General features: G+C 40.7%; 1 protein-coding gene and 1 long non-coding RNA gene across 3 annotated transcripts in view; one reads left to right on the top strand and one right to left on the bottom strand.

The window, feature by feature from the left end:
- Nucleotides 1-13568, bottom strand: part of LOC131999271 (uncharacterized) — a 130671-nt gene extending 117103 nt beyond the window's left edge. The window contains exon 1 of the long non-coding RNA XR_009399064.1: nt 13484-13568. This is a non-coding gene — a long non-coding RNA (uncharacterized LOC131999271). The remainder of the gene's footprint in view (nt 1-13483) is intronic.
- Nucleotides 10836-19947, top strand: part of AADAT (aminoadipate aminotransferase) — a 26818-nt gene continuing 17706 nt past the window's right edge. The window contains exons 1-5 of one of the 2 annotated variants that reach the window (XM_059372061.1): nt 10836-10942; nt 13450-13537; nt 14181-14349; nt 15542-15674; nt 19090-19164. In XM_059372061.1, the coding sequence (XP_059228044.1) occupies nt 13471-13537; nt 14181-14349; nt 15542-15674; nt 19090-19164 (444 nt within the window). In that variant the 5' untranslated portion in view covers nt 10836-10942; nt 13450-13470. Of the gene's footprint in view, nt 10943-12935; nt 13141-13449; nt 13538-14180; nt 14350-15541; nt 15675-19089; nt 19165-19947 lie in introns of those variants that run through there. The other variant, XM_059372056.1, reaches the window with a different exon arrangement.

Genomic DNA, 19947 nt, shown 5'->3' with positions numbered 1-19947 from the left:
CATGGCTGCATAGTATTCCATTGTGTATATATACCACATCTTCTTGATCCATTCGTCTGTTGATGGACATCTAGGTTCTTTCCATAGTTTGGCTATTGTGGACATTGCTGCTATAAACATTCGGGTGCACGTGCCCCTTTGGATCACTACGTTTGTATCTTTAGGGTAAATACCCAGTAGTGCAATTGCTGGGTCATAGGGCAGTTCTATTTTCAACATTTTGAGGAACCTCCATGATGTTTTCCAGAGTGGCTGCACCAGCTTGCATTCCCACCAATAGTGTAGGAGGGTTCCCCTTTCTCCACATCCTCGCCAGCATCTGTCATTGACTGACTTGTTGATTTTAGCCGTTCTGACTGGTGTGAGGTGATCTCTCATTGTGGTTTTGATTTGTATTTCCCTGATGAGAAGTTCATCTTTATCAATAAACATGATTGTGGTTCTTCTCTTTTCTTTCTCTGCCACTATCCTATTACTTGCCCAAAACACCAAGAGAAACTAATGCAAATCCTGTTCTACATTCACAACCGGGCCACTTGATACACTTGTGATAACAAAGCCCACCATTCCATGCTCTGGTATTCTGCTGTATGTAAAACTAATCGGATCACTGTCATTCCTTTGAAATTCACAATAGTACCACCCAAATCTAACCTCCTCCTATGATCCTAACTCAATATAGGTATGCGTCATTTTATTGCACTTCAATTTGCTTCATAGAGAGCTGCATTTTTTATAAATTGAAGGTCTGTCACAACTCTGCATCAAGCAAGTCTGTTGGCATCATTTTCCCAACAGCATTTGCTCACTTCATGTCTCTGTGTCACATTTTGGTAATTCTCATAGTACTTCAAACTTTTCATTATTATTTTATTTATTATCGTGACCTGTGATCAGGGATCTTTGGTGTTACTATTGTAATTGTTTTGGAGGTGTTACAGACTGCAGGCATACAAGACAGCAAACTTCATAAATGTTATGTGTTCGGACGGATCCACTGACCGACTGTTATCCTCCTCTCCTCCTGTGTTCAAGCCTCCCTATTTCCTGAGACACAACAATATTGAAATGAGGCCAATTAATAGCCCTACAATGGCTTCTAAGTGATCAAGTAAAAGGAAGAGTCCCATGTCTCCATTTTAAATCAGAAGCTAGAAATGATCAAGCTTTACGAGGAAGACCTATCAACAGGTGAGATAGACTGAAAGCTAGGCCTCTAGTGTCAAACAGTTAGCAGAGTTTTGAATCCAAAGGAAAAGTTCTTAAGGAAATTAAAAGTGTTACTCCAGTGAGCACACAAATAAGATATCAAAACAGCCTTATTGATGATGTGGAAAAAGTCTGAGTGGTCTGGATACAAGATCGAACCAGCCACTACATTCTCTTAAATCAAAGCCCAATCCAAAGTGAGAGCCACCCCTCTTCAATTCTGTGAAGGCTGATAGAGGTGAAGAGGCTGCCAAAGAAAACTTGGAAGCTGGCAGAGTTTGGTCCATGACATTTGAGGAAAGAAGCCATCTCCATAATAGAAAAATACAAGGTGAAGCAGCAAAGTGCTGATGGAGAAGCTGCAATGAGCTTTCCAGAAGCTCTAGCTCAGATACTTCATGAAGATGGCTACACTAACCAACAGATTTTCAGTGTAGATGAAACAGCCTTCTATTGGAAAAAGATGCCATCTAGGACTTTCACAGCTGGAGAGAAGTCAATGCCTGGCTTCAAAGCTTCAATGGACAGGCTGACTCTCCTGCTGGGTTTAATGCAGCTGGTGACATTAAGCTGAAGCCAATGTTCATTTATCACTCAAAAATCCTATAGCCCTTAAGAATTCTGCTAATCTGCTCTGTCTGTGCTCTGTAAATGTAGTAACAAGGCCTGAACAACAGCACATCTATTTATGATATGGCTTAATGAATATTTTAAGCCCACTGTTTAGACTTACTGCTCAGAAAAAAAAGATGCCCTTCAGAATATAACTACTCATTGACAGGGTACCTGGTCAGCCAAGAGCTCTGATGGAGATGGACAATGAGATTCATGTTGTTTTCATGTCTGCTAATAAAACATCCATTCTGTAGACTATATAGCAAGGATTAATTTGACTTCCAGTCTTATTATTTAAGAAATACATTTCATAAGGCTACAGTTGGCACAGATAGTGTTTTTTCTGATGACTCTGGGTGACTCAACGAAACCTTCTGGAAAGGATTCACCATTCTAAATGTAAACTCATAACTCATGAGAAGAGGTCAAATATTAACATTAACCTGTTTTCCAAACAGCAGTTTGGAAAAAGTGTATTCCAACCCTCATGGATGACTTTGAGGGATTCAAGAGTTCAGTGGAGGAAATAATTGCAGATGTGGTGGAAATAGCAAGAGAACTAGAGTTAAAAGTGGAGCCTGTAAAATCAACAACACAAGAAACAATAGGTGTTGGCGAAGGTGTGGAGGAAAAGGAACACTGGTACACTGTTGGTGAGAATGCAAACTGGTGCAGCCACGTGGAAAATGGTATGGAGGTTCCTAAAAAGTTAAAAATACAACTATCCTATGGTCAAGCAATTGCACAATTTGGGTATTTGCCCAGAGAATACAAGCACACTAATTCGAAGGGACGCATGCACCCTTATGTTTACAACAGCATTGTTTACAATAGCCAAGAAATGGAAACAACACAAATGTCCATCTACTAAAGAACGGTTAAAGTAGATGAGATATACATCTCATATATATATATATGTATGTATATATATATATATATATATATATATATGTATGTATATATATAAATATATATACATCCAGTGTGTGTGTGTGTATATCCACACATACAGTGGAATACTATTCACCCTTAAAAAATGAAATCTTGCCATTTACAGTGACATGTATAGAGCTAGAGAGTAAAATGTTAATTGAAATAAATCAGTCACTGGGTGCTTGGGTGGCTCAGTTAGTTGAGCATCTTTGTATCAGATCATGATCCCAAAGTCCTGGGATCGAACCCCGCATCGGGCTCCCTGCTCATTGGGGAGCTTACTTCTGCCACTCCTTGTGCTCTCTCATGCTCTGTCAACTAAATGAAAATAAAGTCTTTTAAAAAAAGAAATCAGAGAAAGACAAATACCACATGATTTCACTCATACATAGAATTTAAGAAACAAAACAAACAAGGAAAGAGGAAAAAATAAAAGAGAGAGGCAAAGCAAGAAACAGACTTTTTCTTTTTTTAATTATACAGAATAAACTGATAGTTCCCAAGGAGAGGTGGATGAGGGGATGGATGAAATAGGTCACGGGGATTAAGGAGTGCACTTTTCATGATGAGCACTGGGTAATGTATAGAATTGTTGAATCACTATATTGTTCACCTGATACTAATAAAATGCTATATGTCAACTAACTGGAATCAAAATAAAAACTTAAAAAAAATGGAGCCTGAAGCTGTGGCTGAATTGCTGCAATGTCATGATAAAGCTAATGGATGAGAAGTCTCCCATGGATAGCAAAGAAAGTGGTTTCTTGAGAAGGAATCTACTCCTGGTGAAGATGCTATGAAGACTATTGAAATAACAACTAAGGATTGAGAATACTATGTCTACTTAGTTGATAGAGCAGCATCAGGGTTTGAGTGGATTGACTTCAATTCTGAAAGAAGTTCTACTGCCAGTAAAATGCTATTCAACAGCATCACATGCCACAGAGAAATCTTCATGAAAGGAAGAGTCAATCAATGCAGCAAACTTCCCTGTCTTATTTTAAAAAGTTGCCACAGTCACCCCAACCTTCAGCAACCACCACCCTGATCAGTTAGCCACCACCCATAACAAGGCAAGACCCTCCACTAGCAAAAATGTTAGGACTCACTGAAAGCTCAGATGATGGTTAGCATTTTGTAGCAATAAAGTATTTCTTTAATTAAGGAATATACATATATATAATTATGTACATAATTATATAATTATACAATATATAATTATAAATATATACAAATACATAATTATACAATATAATATGCTATTGTATAATATATTAGTTGTTATGTTATATGTTATATAATTGGTATCTATATTATATATTATATAACATAATGTGTTATATATTATATGTTACATAACAATATAATTATATGTTATATAATTATACAATATAAAAATGTTATTGTGTAATGTTATATATTATTATCTATAATATACAGTAATTATATATTATTATATATTATATAATTATATGATTACAGCATGTTATATTATGCATAATATAGAATTAAATATATAATTACCCAACCAACTGAGCCATTACTGTTGGGATAAGAACTAAAATCTTGACTAGAGCCTACAAAAATCAGTCTGATTTGACCCCATCTCCCTAGTTGCATCTCTTCCCACTCAACACTTCAATTTCTAGCCTCCCTTCATTTCCTTGAAAATACCACATTTCCTTATCTAGGAAACTACTGCATATTCTGTTTCTGCTACTGGAAGTGCTCTCCCTTTCATCCACTCTACATTTGCCTACTTCTACTCAGCCTCTTTTTTTTTTTTTTTTTTTTTAAGATTCATTTGAGAGAGTGAGAGAGAGCAGGAAAAGGGAGGAACAGAGGGAGGGGGAGGGAGAAACTCAAGCAGACTACACACTGAGTGCAGAGCCTGACCTGTGGCTTGATCTCCCAATCCTGAGATCAGACCTAAACGGAGACCAAGAGTAAGACACTTAAGTGACTATCCCACCCAGGCACCCCTCTACTCAACCTTTAGATCTCAGCAGAAACATCACTTCCTGAGAAGACTGTCTCCCTTCAGCCTCCTTCTGAGACATCACTGAACCATTATATACTATCACAGCACTGTGTGCTTTTCTTCTCAGCCCTTCCCAGTGCTTATTACAGCACTGGATATAGGAAATGCCAAACAATTATTTTTCAAATCAACCCTTGATCGAGGGGTTTCAACTCACCAAAAAGAATAATACCTTGTTGTCTATTCTGAATCTTGCTTCAGCTGCCACCTGCATACTTCTTAACAAAAAAAAAAAAAAAGAAAGAAAGAAAGAAAGAAAAAGTCTTCAGACCAAAAATTTCTGTTTGTTTTATGAGTTTATGTCTATGTTATAGTTCTAATAGTTGGGACAGTGAGATAATATTGTATGCCCTTCTTTTCCTTATTACAGATTTTAAGCCCAGAATACTTACCAATAAACTTGACTGTCTAAAACCTCTCTCAGATCATGTGGTAAATATGTTGAATGAGAGAAATCTCTCCTTTAAAATTAATCACTGCCATCTGTGTGATTTATACATGTACTTTGCTCAGACATTTGTAATTTTCACATTGTCCTATCATTATTTGTTGACTTATAGGACCTGCTGAATATACCCATTTACATACTTGTTCATCAATAATAGGAACTTTGTGTTGTTTTAGTAAACTCGGCTCAAGTTTACACTTAGTAAACATCTAGTAATTCTTTATAATATAATAGATTGAGTCCGCTTAGGGTTCTGAGAAATCCTTAAGGTAAATCTTTTTTAGGGATGCTTTCTAGGTTAAGCATCTGCCTTCGACTCAGGTCATGATCCCAAGGTCCTGAGATGGAGTCCTCATTGGGCTCCTTGCTCAGCAGGGAGCCTGCTTCTCTCTCTGCCTGCTGCTCCCCCCAACTTGTGTGCCTTCTCTCACTCCCTCTACCTCTGACAAATAAATAAATAAAATCTTTAAAAAATAAGTAAGTTTTGGGGATGCCCGGCTGGCTCAGTTGGTTAAGCCTGTCCCTTTAGCTTAGATCATGATCCCAGGGTCCTGGGATTGAGTCCCGAATTGGGCTCCTTGCTCAGCAGGGAGCCTGCTTCTCTCTCTGCCTCTGCCTGCCACTCCACCTGCCACTCTGCCTGCTTGTGCTCTCTCTCTCTGACAAATAAATAAATAAAATATTTTTTAAAAATAAGTAAGTTTTAAAAAGTCCTTTCTAAGTAAGGTTTTTCAGAATATTCCGGGTTGCTCTTATATCATTAATATTACTGATTATCATTAATATTTCTAATTTAATACTGCTGATAATAAGAATGAAAACAGCTGATAATTATGTGTAGGCCGAAATCACTCACTGCCATATATTACATAGTCCTTTTAAAAGGACTGCAGCCATAGGTTTCTACTTTGGATATAAATAAGTGTGCTTATACTGGACCCAGACCTCCTGAAGATAACAGAGAGGAGTTCTGCACAAAATGAGAGAAGGAAGGGAGGAAGGGAGGGAGGGAAGGAAAAAAAGAAAACCTGGAGCCTTGAGAGTGAACAAAAGCCTGAAGAATCTGGATGGAATCTATACCTGAGCTATGTGTAGAAGAATGAAACTCGACCATTCTCTTACACTGTACACAAGAATAAACTCGAAATGGATAAAAGACCTCATCGTGAGACAGGAATCCATCAGAATCCTAGAGGAGAACATAGGCAGTAACCTCTTCGATATCAGCCACAGCAACTTCTTTCAAGATATATCTCCAAAGGCAAAGGAAACAAAAGCAAAAATGAACTTTTGGGACTTCATCAAGATCAAAAGCTTCTGCACAGCAAAGGAAACAGTCAATAAAACAAAGAGGCAACCCACGGAATGGGAGAAGATATTCACAAATGACACTACAGACAAAGGGCTGATATCCAAGATCTACAAAGTACTCCTCAAACTCAACACACACAAAACAGATAATCATGTCAAAAAATGGGGCAGAAGACATGAACAGACACCTCTCCAAAGAGGACATGTGAATAGCTGACAGACTCATGAAAAAATGTTCATCATCTCTAGCCATCAGGGAGATTCAAATCAAAACCATACTGAGATACCACCTCATACCAGTTAGAATGGCCAAAATTAACAAGACAGTAAACAACGTGTGTTGGAGAGGATGTGGAGAAAGGGGAACCCTCTTATACTGTTCATGGGAATGCAAGTTGGTGCAGCCACTTTGGAAAACAGTGTGGAGATTCCTCAAGAAATTAAAAATAGAGCTTCCCTATGACCCTGCAATTGCACTACTGGGTATTTACCCCAAAGATACAGAGGTAGTGAAAAGAAGGGCCATCTGTACCCCAGTGTTTATAGCAGCAATAGTCATGGTCGCCAAACTGTGGAAAGAACCAAGATGCCCTTCAATGGACGAATGGATAAGGAAGATATGGTCCATATACACTATGGAGTATTATGCCTCCATCAGAAAGGATGAATACCCAACTTTTTTGGCAACATGGACGGGACTGGAAGAGATTATGCTGAGTGAAATAAGTCAAGCAGAGAGAGTCAATTATCATATGGTTTCACTTATTTGTGGAGCATAACAAATAGCATGGCGGACAAGGGGAGTTAGAGAGGAGAAGGGAGTTGAGGGAAATTGGAAGGGGAGGTGGACCATGAGAGACTATGGACTCTGAAAAACAATCTGAGGGGTTTGAAGGGGCAGGGGCCGGGAGGTTGGGGGAACCAGGTGGTGGGTATTGGAGAGGGCACGGATTGTATGGTGTACTGGGTGTGGTGCATAAACAATGAATCTTGGAACACTGAAAAAAATTTTAAATTAAATTTTTAAAAAAGAATTAAATTTTAAAAAAAGAATTCATGCACTGAAAAAACTCAAAGCAGTCCAGCTAAAGATAAAACAGCTGAACCGAAATTTGAACTGCTACCCAAGGGATAGAAATTATACTGTGATTTGAACCAAGTTAATTGTCTGGTGAAAGAAAAAATTCCATACTTTCAGAGGCATATAGCAGAATTCAGAGTCTTTACAGCACAATTCCAAGGTGAATTCAAAAATATTCAATAAATTAAGGACCAGAAGAATGTGAATTCATCTCAAGAAAACAAAGGAAATTAACTTTGATATGACCCAGATGTTTCAATTAGCAGACATGGATTTGAGAGAAGCAAGTAAAACAATGCTAAACGAACTATTAGTGTTTTCCTTGGCCTTACAATGATGAACAATATAATTGATCTCAACATTAAAATAGAAACTTTATAAAAAGCCAAATAAAAATTATAAAGTTAAAAAATACAGTATCTGAAATCAAAAACGCCCCTTTTTGCAGGTACCACTTTCTTCCTCAAAAAAATTCTTTGTACTTTTTCTTTAAAGATTTTTTATTTTTATTTATTTACTTGAGAGAGAGAAAGAGAAAATGAGAGAGGTCAGTGGGAGAAGCAGACTCCCTGTGGAGCACAGAGCCCAATGCGGGACTCAATCCCAGGACTCCAGAATCACGACCTGAGCCGAAGGCAGTGGCTTAACCAACTAAGCCACCCAGGCCCCCTGTATTTTTATGTATAATCATCTCTTTTGTTTAGTTTCTCTGAAACTAATCTTAGCTATCTAACTACTCAGTTCCGCCTTCCTTGAGTGTTCAGTGGCTGATCTGGTATTTAGAAAAGATATAATCTCTCTGACTTGATTCCTGCCTTAATTTTATTCCACTACCTTAACTAACATTTTCTGTCTAATTTGACCTAACCCTGCATCCCATCTGCAGTAGTTTTAAACGTCTATGGGAAACCTGGCTGGCTCAGTAAGTAGAGCATGTGACTCTTGGTCTGGGTGTTGTAAGTTTGAGCCCCGTGTTGGGTATAGAAATTACTTAAAAATAAAATATATTTTTTAAAAATCCAGATTTCATGACATTTGCTCCTTCAAAAAGTAGACCATGAATCCCCCTCTTTGAGAGTGGCCTGGACTCAAAGAATCATTTCTAATAAACATAATATGGCAAAAGTGATAGTATGATTTCCAAGACTCAGTTATGGAAGGCACTGAAGCCTCTTCCTTTCTCTCTTGAGTCACTCAACCGGAGGGAAGCAGCTGCCCATGTCATAAAGACATTGAAGCAACTCTACGGACAAGTACATGTGGAAAGCAACTGAGTTCTCTTGCAGATAGCCAACAAGAGGTCTTCAGCCAAGAGTCATGTGTTATGGGTTAAATTGTATCTTCCCCCACCCCCACAAAAGATTAGTTGGAGTCTTAACTTAGGTACCACACTACCTAAAAATATGACCTTATGTAAAATAAGGTCTAAAATAAACTACCTCTTATGGAGGTAATCAAGTTAAAATAAAGTCATTAAGATGAGCCCTAATCCAATATGACTGATGTTCTTATAAAAAAGGGAAGAGACATGCACACAGGGAGAACACTATGTGGAGATGAAGGCAGAGATCAGGACAAGGCAAGCACAACCATCAGACTGCCAACAGACAACGATGAGCTAGGAGAGAGGCATGGTATAGATTCTCCCCCCCCAGATCTCCAAAAGAATCACCCTGCCAACACCTTGATCTTTCACTTCTAGCCTCCAGAACAGAGATGGTACATTTCTGCTGCTCTAAGCCATCAAGTCTGGGGTCTTCTGTTCCAGCAGCCCTAGGAAAATAACACAACATGTGAATAAACCACTTTGGAGGCAAATCACCTGGTTCCAGACAAGCTTTTAGATGAGTTCAGCCCTAATCATTATCTTCACCTCTACTTCCTGGGACCACCCTAGCTGGAACTGACTGCTAAGGGGCTGCTGAATTCCTGAGCCACAGAAATTAAGAGATAAGCATCTGCTGTTTTAACTGTTATTATGGACTGTGTCCCCACCCTATATTCAGATGTTGAAGCCCTAACCCCTCAAGTGACTGTGTTTGGAGACAGAACCTTTAAAAAGGTAATTAAGATTAAATGAGACTGTTAGGATGGGGCCTTAATCCAATATGATGGATGTGCTTATAAGAAGAGGAAGAAACCGGGGTGCCTGGATGACTTAGTCATTAAGCATCTGCTTTCTGTTCAGATCATGATCCCAGGGTCCTGGGATTGAGCCCCACATCAGGCTCCCTGCTCGACGGGAAGCCTGCTTCCTCCCTCTCCCACTGCCCCTGGTTGTGTTCCCTCTCTCACTGTCTCTCCATCTGTCAAAAAAATAAATAAAATCTTTAAAAAAGAAGAAGAGGAGGAGGAGGAATAAACACCAAACAGAGGGAGAGGAGAAACCCACCCTGCTGACATCTTGACCTTGGACTTCCAGCCTCCAGAACTGTGAAAAAATAATTTTCTGTTGTTTAAGCCACTCAACCTATGGTATTTTGTTCTGGAAACCCCAGAAGATTAATACAGCTGGTAAGTTTGAGGATAACTCATCACACAACAATAGATAATAATATACTTTCCCACACCAGCGCCCCCAAACACACACATTTTCCATCTCCATTTATCACCCAAAATTGTCTCAACAGTCTAGCCCCAAAGTATGCAAATCAGAAACGTCAGCAACATTTCTTTGAACAGATTTGGTGTTTTGAAACTTGATTTTCTCACAGATTATGGAAAAGGCTCTGTGCTAAATCTGTCAGGTGAGGACCAAGACTTCCCGTAATGACCTTTAACCTTTAAGTGAAAGTAGTAAAAGATGACAATTAGCCTAGGTGTGACCCTGTTTGATTTCAGACTATGAGCATGATGCAGATCATAATAGGAGGCTTATAGGCTTATACTTCTAACCCAGTGGGAAACTTGTGTCCATTGGAAAGAGCCACAACCTTCTCTCTGCTTTCCTTAGCAGCTTGTATATCAGCTACGGATGTTGAATTATATGAAAATGCTAACCCCTCAACCAGCAAACACTTGCTCTTCCAGACTTGTCTTATATTTTTTAATTTGTTACAGTTCCTAGCACAGAGCAAGCACTCAGTAAATGTTTAAAGAATAACTGGGTCCAGAAGAACTGTGCCCTTTAATTCTATCCACAGGCAGTCCTACGCCAAGACTTTCAAAAGGCAGCACTGAGATGTGAACCTTGCTCATTCGTCTTACTCCTGCAGGAGAATTCCTTCTGCAGTCACTCTTGACAAATTTAAAGTCTGGTCTGTTTGATTTCATTGGCAATCTATTTCCAGCTTCTGATTGTCAGGTAAGCCCCTAACTTAACTTAACTCTTGCCTGACCCTTTCCCATCACAGTAACCATTTTCTGCCTTGAGTTTTCTGAACATAATCCTACAGTCCTGTACATTCCCTTTAGACCTCCCTCAAGGGACGGTTCTCTGCTCTTGTACCTGGCCTTAATTATCACCCCACTTATTCCAATCAGCACCCTCAGCCATCTCCCCTATCCAACTCCAGGGCAGCAACCCCCCCCCAAAAAAAATTCAGCAAAGTGTTTAAGGTTGAGAACCTGTATCTTATGACTTGATGGCCTTAAATCTCTTGAGTTTGGGTTCCAGGAATTGTATTCTATTAATGGGGTGGGTATGGGGGGTGAGGGGTGCCTAGTTCTGCACTGTTCTTTTTAAAGATTTTATTTATTTATTTGACAGAGAGAGAGATCACAAGTAGGCAGAGCAGCAGGCAGAGAGAGAGGGAGAAACAGGCTCCCTGCTGAGCCGAGAGCCCCATGCTAGGCTCAATCCCAGGATCCAGAGATCATGACCTGAGCCAAAGGCAGAGGCTTAACCCACTGAGCCACCCAGCCACCCCATTAAGGGTATATACTATATATTATATAGTATCTATATAATAGATACTATAAGAATCATAGAACTGTGCATGCACGTGGTTGCAAAAATTCGTCTTGAATGTTTTCTTAGCCCAAAACTCCAGACTGTTTTTACCCTTTCCAACTACCAAAGGGAAGTTTAGGATTCTGTTAAGCATCTGAGGGAACCATACTTATTGGAGCCAAAAAGAAGCTGCAGTCTCCAGTAACACCAATATTTCTAGTTACATTTCATATGCAACCCAGATCTATACTTTATTTAGATGTATTTAGAGCTCCTCCAGCTAATTTCTAGAAACATTCAGGGGCAAGCCTTTTTAAAATAGACAATCTCAGAAAGATCCTTAAGGTATTCATGAATTAACTAAGGACACAACTTGCCTTAAGAGTTGCCAAGTACTTTCTCCAGCCAAAAATTTTTAGAGGCTGAGTATTTATATAAAAACTTCGTAACCACTCATAATAAGAGCTAACATTTATTAAGTGTTTTTACAAATGTGAAGGTGCTGTGCCCATGTGCTTAATATGGAGTCTTTGGTTTAATCCTGCTGACCACTCTGTGAGAAAACTCATGCACAAAAAAGTAACTTCTCCAAAGACACGCAGGTGTAAACCATCAGATGGGATTTACTAACACCAGAAATACCCTTCTGGTATTTAGCTGCCAGCATAAAGATTCCACTGGGTTATCTCAACCTTTTGTTGCCAGGACCATGATAAGGATAGAAGTGACTCCTGGACTAATCTATTTCTGTCTAGAAGAGAGCCCTCTGACAATATGTCAAAACTCATCCAGGATGTATTCAATAAATGTTTACTGAATGAATGAAGCCAGGTTAAAATTTGTTAAAAATAAGTAACTCTCTCATATATCTATGTAAGAATAAAAGAGAGGGGCTGTCTCAAAATCTTCCCCCATTGAGAGCTCACAGGGAAAACTGTGTTAGTGACCCCGAGAGATTAATCTAAGTCCTACATCTAACTGATGTCCATAATGAATAGTCAGAAAATCCAAGGGGAGGAAACACAGTAAAATTTGAGGAGACCCTCAGAGTGATTCTTCCAAAATTTGTTTCAACACTCCCGTCCTCATTCTAAAATGTTCAGATCTTGGACAAAGTATCGTTGCAAATCATCTGGGTCGCCTGGGTGACTTCCTGGGATAGTGCTATAGGTATTTTCGGAAAGATCAGTATGAAACACAGCAGTGTTTCTTGGGGTGAGACGCACCAGCTCCTGCGCCAGAAGACTCCAGGTAAGCACAAGCTGCACGGAATTGGCCTAGCCGACCAAACGCAGTTTAGGAAGCCTGCTGCAAAGCAGCCACCAGATGGCACTCAAGGATTAGGCTCGGGAGACTTCCGGGGCACGCCCCTCTCCTTCCCCCACCCCACCCCCACCCACCCACCCCCCGCCCCGCACCCGGCAACTAGCTCTTCGGCGAGGTCTCAGGCCGGCGTCCACGCCAACCCGACCTCTCTTGCGGTGACTCCCAGCTGCGAGGTCAAGAGTCGGGCCCGCTTTGAACGGACTCAGGCTCTGGCCTGCAAAAGCCTCGCGGCGGGCCATCACCCTGCTCGCCCTGCGCGGTGGACGCTCACCCGCGGTGGGGAGGTGCGCAGGGCTGGCGGTCATAGGCGGAGGCGCGGGGCGGGAGCCGGCGAGACAGGCCCCCAGCGAGGCGGGACCTGCACCGCGCCCCGCCCAGGGGGCCGCCCGAGGGTGCGGGGTGCGGGCCGCGAGTGCGAGCGGCGCTGCGTCTGCGGAGCCCCGTGCCGGTGTGCCAGCAGCCCCCGGGCCGCTCGGGACCCAGACGCGGCGCGCAGCCTCCAGCCGGGGCGTTTCGACGGCGGGGTGGGTCCGAGCGAGTGGCGTTCCCAGAGTTCGGAGGCGCGACTGGACGCCGCTATTTCGTTTTTCTAGTTTTCCGCTAGTGTCAGAGACATGAACTACTCACGGTTCCTCACCGCCACGAGCGCAGCGAGAACGCCCTCTGCCATCCGAGTCGCGAGTGAGTCCTGGGCCGGCGCCCCTCCTCCGGGGATGCGGGGTTCTCGCGGAGCCTCCAGCGGCGGTGCCCTCCCGCGCACCTGAAACAGGGACGGACTTTGTTCTCTGAGAACTGGGTGGGAGCAGAAGGCGGGGGATCGGGTATCTCGGCGCGAGGGTAGCCGGAGCAGCATTAGAGACCCGGGCTGTTGGAGGACCCCTCTTAGGAAGAGAGGGGGCGTGTGCCCTCTAGAAAGCCTCTTCCTGCAGGGTGAGTGGGTGTTAGGCACCATGGGCAGATGTGGCGGCGTGGAGCGGGCCTGGGAAACCGAAGAGCAGCGAGAAAGGCCTGGAGCCGGGTGCGCCGGTGGGCACTAAATGGGAGAGAGGAGGGTTTTCTGTCACTGCTTAACTTTGCTTAACTTGCTCGTTGCTCTGCCCTAGTTGGGCATCTCCATTCTTCTGTTCCTCCGCCGGCGAGGTAGGTGCAGAAAAAAGTAACTTGATGTGTTTATTTTAGACTAGTATTTTAAAAATAGAATTTCTTAAAGTAGAAATTGTTCAGCTTTACAGTTTCGTTGATCATAATGCAAGATATTGAGCTACCTCTGTTTATGAAAGTCTTCAATGAAAATGTTTCCTCTTCTCTTCTGTGTGTGTTACAGCTGAGATACGGATAAAGGCACCGAAATCAGTCATCTCCTTGGCTACTGGATCACCAAACCCCAACACGTTCCCTTTTAAGACTGCTGTTATCACCATAAAAAATGGAAAGCCCATCCAATTTGATGAAGAGATGATGAAGAGGGCACTTCAGTATTCTCAAAGTGCTGGGTAGTTATCAAAAGATACCATAATTTTGTTGGTTCATTTTCACAAGCAACATCCTAAGGCCCCCTGATAAAGTAACGTGTCATTTTTAACTGGGTATTCCACAGGTAGGAAGGTTTGGGGCAGCGTTTTCAAAGATTAATTAAGAGCAACAGGTTTATTAAATGCTTCCTCCTCAGTGACTGCTTGACTTTAAATAATGGGGAGACTCAGAGAAGGCTTGTCAAAGGAAATACCGTTGGAGCTGAGACTGGAAAAAAAAATTGAGATAGCTAAGGGAAGAGAGCAGGTTAGAAGAAAAGAGGAAACGGACAATTTAGGAAGCAGCAGAAATTTTGGGAGAAATTTTGTAATTATTGTGTTCCCTTAATAGTTGCAGACCCCTTATGCAAAAATATTGCCCTCTGTTCAGATGTCTTTAATATTTTCTAAGATTTTATTTGTTTGAGAGAGAGAGGGAGAGATGGAGAAAGAAAACAAGTGGGGGCAGGAGCAGAGGGAGAGGGAGAGCCAACTGCCCACTGAGCAGAGCCCAACCTGGGCTGGATCCCAGGACCCCAGGATCAGGACCTGAGCTGAAGGCAGATGCTTAACCAACTGAGCCACCCCGGTGTCCCCAGATGTCTTTAATTTCTTAAAAGCAAGCTGAAACACATGCTTTATGACTTTCCTTAGCTGATCTTCTTCCAATGATAAAGGGTAATGTATGGAGTGCCTAAAAATTAAATTATACTTTATTAAAGTCTTCTTTGTTCTGTGAAAGAAAAGTATATTGAAATATAACACATTATTTATATATGAATTATATGTAATATGTACAATAGGCCTTTCTTTCCATGATACAAAGATCTTGAGACTGAACTTCTAGGTAGCCTAGGGAAATTTTCCTAGAACAAAGAATAGATTATGCAGTGAGTACTCTAATGTACAAGAAAGAGAAGAGGCTTTGTAATAAGATAGATGTAGATTCCTATCTCAGCTCATTTAATCTGAGCTGGTTGACTTTATGTGAATTTCTTAATCTCTAAATCTGTTGCCTTGTCTTTTAAATAGCATTATTAATATTGGCAAAAAGCATTTGAGGATTTTTAAATTGAATGAATAAAGTTCCTGGCATAAAGCTACCATTTAATTCTTGACTATAATTATTATGTTTTTTAATACTATAAATTTGAAAGTACGTTTTATGCTTTAGAATCCCAGAGCTGTTGTCCTGGCTAAAACAGTTACAAGTAAAATTACATAATCCTCCCACCATCAATTATCCAAGCAGTCAAGGACAGATGGACATATGCATAACAGCTGGCAGCCAAGATGGTCTTTGCAAGGTAAGACTGAAAGGAAAGGGAATCCCACATTAAGAATCAAATATATTTCATAAATAGAGTCATTTCTCACCTAAACATAAGAGGGTCATGTTTAATGAGTTACTGGTAGTCTATCTTGTCTTTATGTAGAGTTTTAAGGGGAACTTAAAGACATTCACCAACCGGATTTTTCTTAAGTGTAGATCATGTGGTTAATGTCCCAGAACTATGAGTCATTAAACAAGATTCCCATTAAGGAAGTACTCAAGTCCTACCAGAAGCTTAATGAGCACCGCTTAATGTCATCTGGCTCAGAGATTCAGGTTACATTTTGATTTATGTAGTTATGAAGTTTCACTAGAACCACAAATGTTTGTCTTCAAGCAAACACTCAAACAGTAGCTAATTCCCCCCTTTTCCCCAATTAAATACAAAAAGAGGGAGGAAAAATTATATTCTTACTACTTCAACACATTACTTCAACAAATTTTTTAAAAATTTTTTAGAAGGTGTATTCCTGATACTCCTGAGAGGGAATGTTATTCCTTTGCCTGCCTGCTTAGTTCAACACCTGTGCTCACCACTCCTTACATCTGGTCTCCTCGACTGTGCTTTTGTAGATCTAGGTCTGTGCCTGTACCTGACTTCTCTCTAGGTTAGTTCTCCTGTTATCGCCACACCTCCCCCCAACCTCCCCAGTGCCCTTTCTCTCTCATTCCATCTGCCTCTCTCCTGGGTTCCAGCAAGCCCACAGATGTATAACCACCCCTGGGGAGTTTTCACAAGAGACTGTATTAGTGGTTCTCAGTCTCTTCTGGTTCTTTTTTCTTTTCCTTTTCATGAATAATTAGTCCCAGTTAAAGATTCTCTATATTCAGTCTTCACAGCTAGACTAAAAAGGACTCTTATTTATGTTAAACCAGAGTAGCTTTGTTTTTCTTTTTAGGAAAATGTAAAAGCTGCAATCTACTTAGTGAATTTTAAATTATTTTTACAGAATAATGTGTTGAAGTAATAAGAATATAATTTTTCCTCCCTCTTTTTGTATTTAATTGGGGAAAAGGGGGGAATTAGCTACTGTTTGAGTGTTTGCTTGAAGACAAACATCTGTGATTCTATAGATTAATACGAAAAAAGTTCTTTTTAATTAAATTATTTTTTAAGAAGTATACTATGAACTTTTCTCTCAGAACGATGCTCAAGATGATTTTTTCATTATCTGTTGCAACATCCATCATAACACAAAGAAAGATAGCATAGATGGCCAGAAACACCAATAACTCATTTACTTACAGACGTGCTTATTACAGAGGCCTTCAAGGGAATCTGGTCTACTATTCCTTCCACTTTGTTCTCTAAGATAGATGTTGCATTAGGCACCTGTGTCTCTGTCTACCTCTATTAAACAGTGCTACCAGATAATAAACAGTCCTTCTTTTCATTTAGAATATTTGACATTTTCATGTTCCCCAATTGACATGGAAAATATATGTGATTAGATTTTCATTTGATTTACTGACAATACACATGCCACCCAAGTAATTTGTTTGGTCCTAGGATGTCCTCTAAAGCCTGAATCACTTAGAAACATTTCGGAGGAGGATGCTGTTTGTCATAAAATGCTGAAAGCTCATAAGGAAAAGGTGAAGGGAACTTTATAGACCAAATTGGAAACAAAAGCCTGAATGTCTATCTCAGTTGATGCCCATACTGTTGTCATGAGATGCAGGTTGTTAAAATGATAGGAAGGAGAGGCTTGAACTGAAGATTGTGACACACCACAAGGAAAGAAAAGATGATGCCATCAATTATGTAAGATTTCATTAAAATGGACCCCCCTTTGATTGAGGAGAGAAGTATCTATTGTCTAGATAATATTGTCTGCAAAATCTCTTAAGATCTGTGGAACCTGTCTTATCTAACCTCTAAATATGCTTTCACGTTGTTGATCTTACCATCCTTTCTGAAACACTCTTCTCTGCTTCTCCCAATACCTCATTGGCCCAGTTTGGCCTGCCTTTGCAGTGTCCTCCTCCTCTGCACATCCATCATTTATCAGAGTTCCTCAAGGCTCCATCCTCAAAACTCTTCTCCCCTGAACCCATGAACTCTCCCTGGGTGTCTCCATTCACACCCATGTGCTTGATCCTATGCTAGTAACTTCCAAGCTCCTTCCAAATCCATGTGTCCCATCTGTCTACCTGGTGCCATGACAGAATGTTTTAAAGGCATCTCAAACCAAAACACCCTCCTCACCTTGTCCCTCTCTCTGAGGGTTTGTGGTTCTGTTTTTCAGTAAACAGCATCACTCCCTCCATCTGTCTAGCTCTGTGGCCAGAAGTCTAGGACAAGTCATTGTTCGTGCCTCCTCTTCATCACTCCCCTGTAATCCGTAATTGTGTTCTGTTGGTTTGGATTTCCTAAGTATTTCTCAGTTCTCCTCTCCAGTTCCATCATCACTGTCTGTTAGGCTATATACCCATATCTCTCCCCAAAATGGCAGCAGGAGGGTCCCAGATAATCCTCAGGCTTCCCTAGAATTTACACATACATTCCCACTCACCTTTCATTCTTTCATAATGAAGCCAGAATGAGCTTCCCAACATGAATATCTGATAATCTGATTCCCCCTTCCCAGCCTCTACCTGATATTCTTACTCGCCTCAAGCGGCTTAAACGTCCACCTGGTGTTTCTCTGCCTACTTCTGTCTGATCTCACTCCACCCTCCTCTTTACATTTCCTCTTCAAGCCACTGAATTCTTTCAGTTTCTCAAAATGTACCTATTGTGATCCTCTGTACCAACTCATCACTTCTCAAGGAAGCCTTCCCGGATCCCCCAAAGTCCCCAGATGCCCAACCCCTCCTACAATGAGCCCTTAAAACTTCTGCATCTATACTTAACAGCACCTGTCATTGTTTTTAAATATACACTTAATTGGGTAATTATTTGGTTAGTGTCTGGCTTTCCCATTGGATGAGTAGCTCCATGAGGATAAGAACCATGTTGCTAAGCTCATCATTTTGTCTCCATACCATGCACAGGCTTGACTTACAGTAAATATTCAATGTATTTTCAAAGAAGGAATAAAAGAAATATATGAATTTTACGAGCCAAACCAGTTATCTTACCCTAGAACAGAGTTTGAGAAACTGTGGCTTGAGAGCCAAATCCAGCCCTCATCTGACTATAAATAGAGATTTATGGGAACTCAGCCACACCTATTGGTTTGTATATTGTCTTTGGCAGCCGTCTCACTCTAGAGGCAGAGATAAATAGTTGCAATGGAGATATTATGGCCCACAGAATATGTACCATCTGTACTTCACTGAAAATTTGCCAATTCCTACTGTAGAATCCTAGAATCCTCAAACTGAATAAGGGATCTAAGAATGGAAACAATACTATCCAAACTAACCTATGCTTCTTTTGTTAGGTGTTTGAAATGATCATTAATCCTGGAGATAATGTCCTCCTAAATGAACCTGTTTATTCAGGAACACTTCAAGCTGTGAGTACACATTTTTATAAAATGCAGCTCTCTTTTAATAAATAAAACATTACACCTTTAAAATTCTCTGTCTGTGGAAAAATAAAATAGTATCTTCCATCTGTAAATAGGAGAATCTTAAATGATGTTTGCAAAATATGTTAAATATACCCTCTGCTTTATACATTTCTTTTTATAAAATCTAAAAGTGTAGGTGCTGAAATTAAGCTGTGTGAAATCACATCCAGCTTTCTTAATATCTCATGTGACATGCAACTTCATTTACAAAAAACTTAACTTTTTCTTTACTTTTGTTACCATACGTCTAAGTATAGTCATGTTATATGTCAATTTAATATAATTGTAAGCCAATATGGTGTAACTAGGACTTTCCACTCCAGTGTTAAATTAATGGGACTATAATGTCCAGAAGGAGGAAGCTGGTCATCCAGCTTTGCTTTGCCCTAGTGAGAACACAACACTGACAAGTAGGATCTTCTGGGACATAGTACTTTAGGGTAGCCATGGACTGATTTGTGCAGGTCCTTAGGTTCATAGGCCTGGAACCAAAGGGAAGCTATTTCAACTCAATATAAGAACTTCCTAGCCATGAGCCTTTACCTGACTCCTGACTCCCTAAGGAAGGAAAACACTACCCATCACTTCAGGTGCCCAGAGTTACTCTCAGTTGTCATCTAACACCTAGCTTAAGGTAGGGGGGTAGGGCACCTGGGTAGCTAAGTGGGTTAAGCCTCTGCCTTCGGCTCAGGTCATGATCTCAGGGTCCTGGGATTGAGTCCTGCA

This window comes from Mustela nigripes, chromosome 1 (genome assembly GCF_022355385.1).
Source record: "Mustela nigripes isolate SB6536 chromosome 1, MUSNIG.SB6536, whole genome shotgun sequence".
NCBI classification, from domain to species: domain Eukaryota; kingdom Metazoa; phylum Chordata; class Mammalia; order Carnivora; family Mustelidae; genus Mustela; species Mustela nigripes.
The sequence above is the reverse complement of the archived record's forward strand: the minus strand, read 5'-3'. Positions and strand labels throughout refer to the sequence as shown.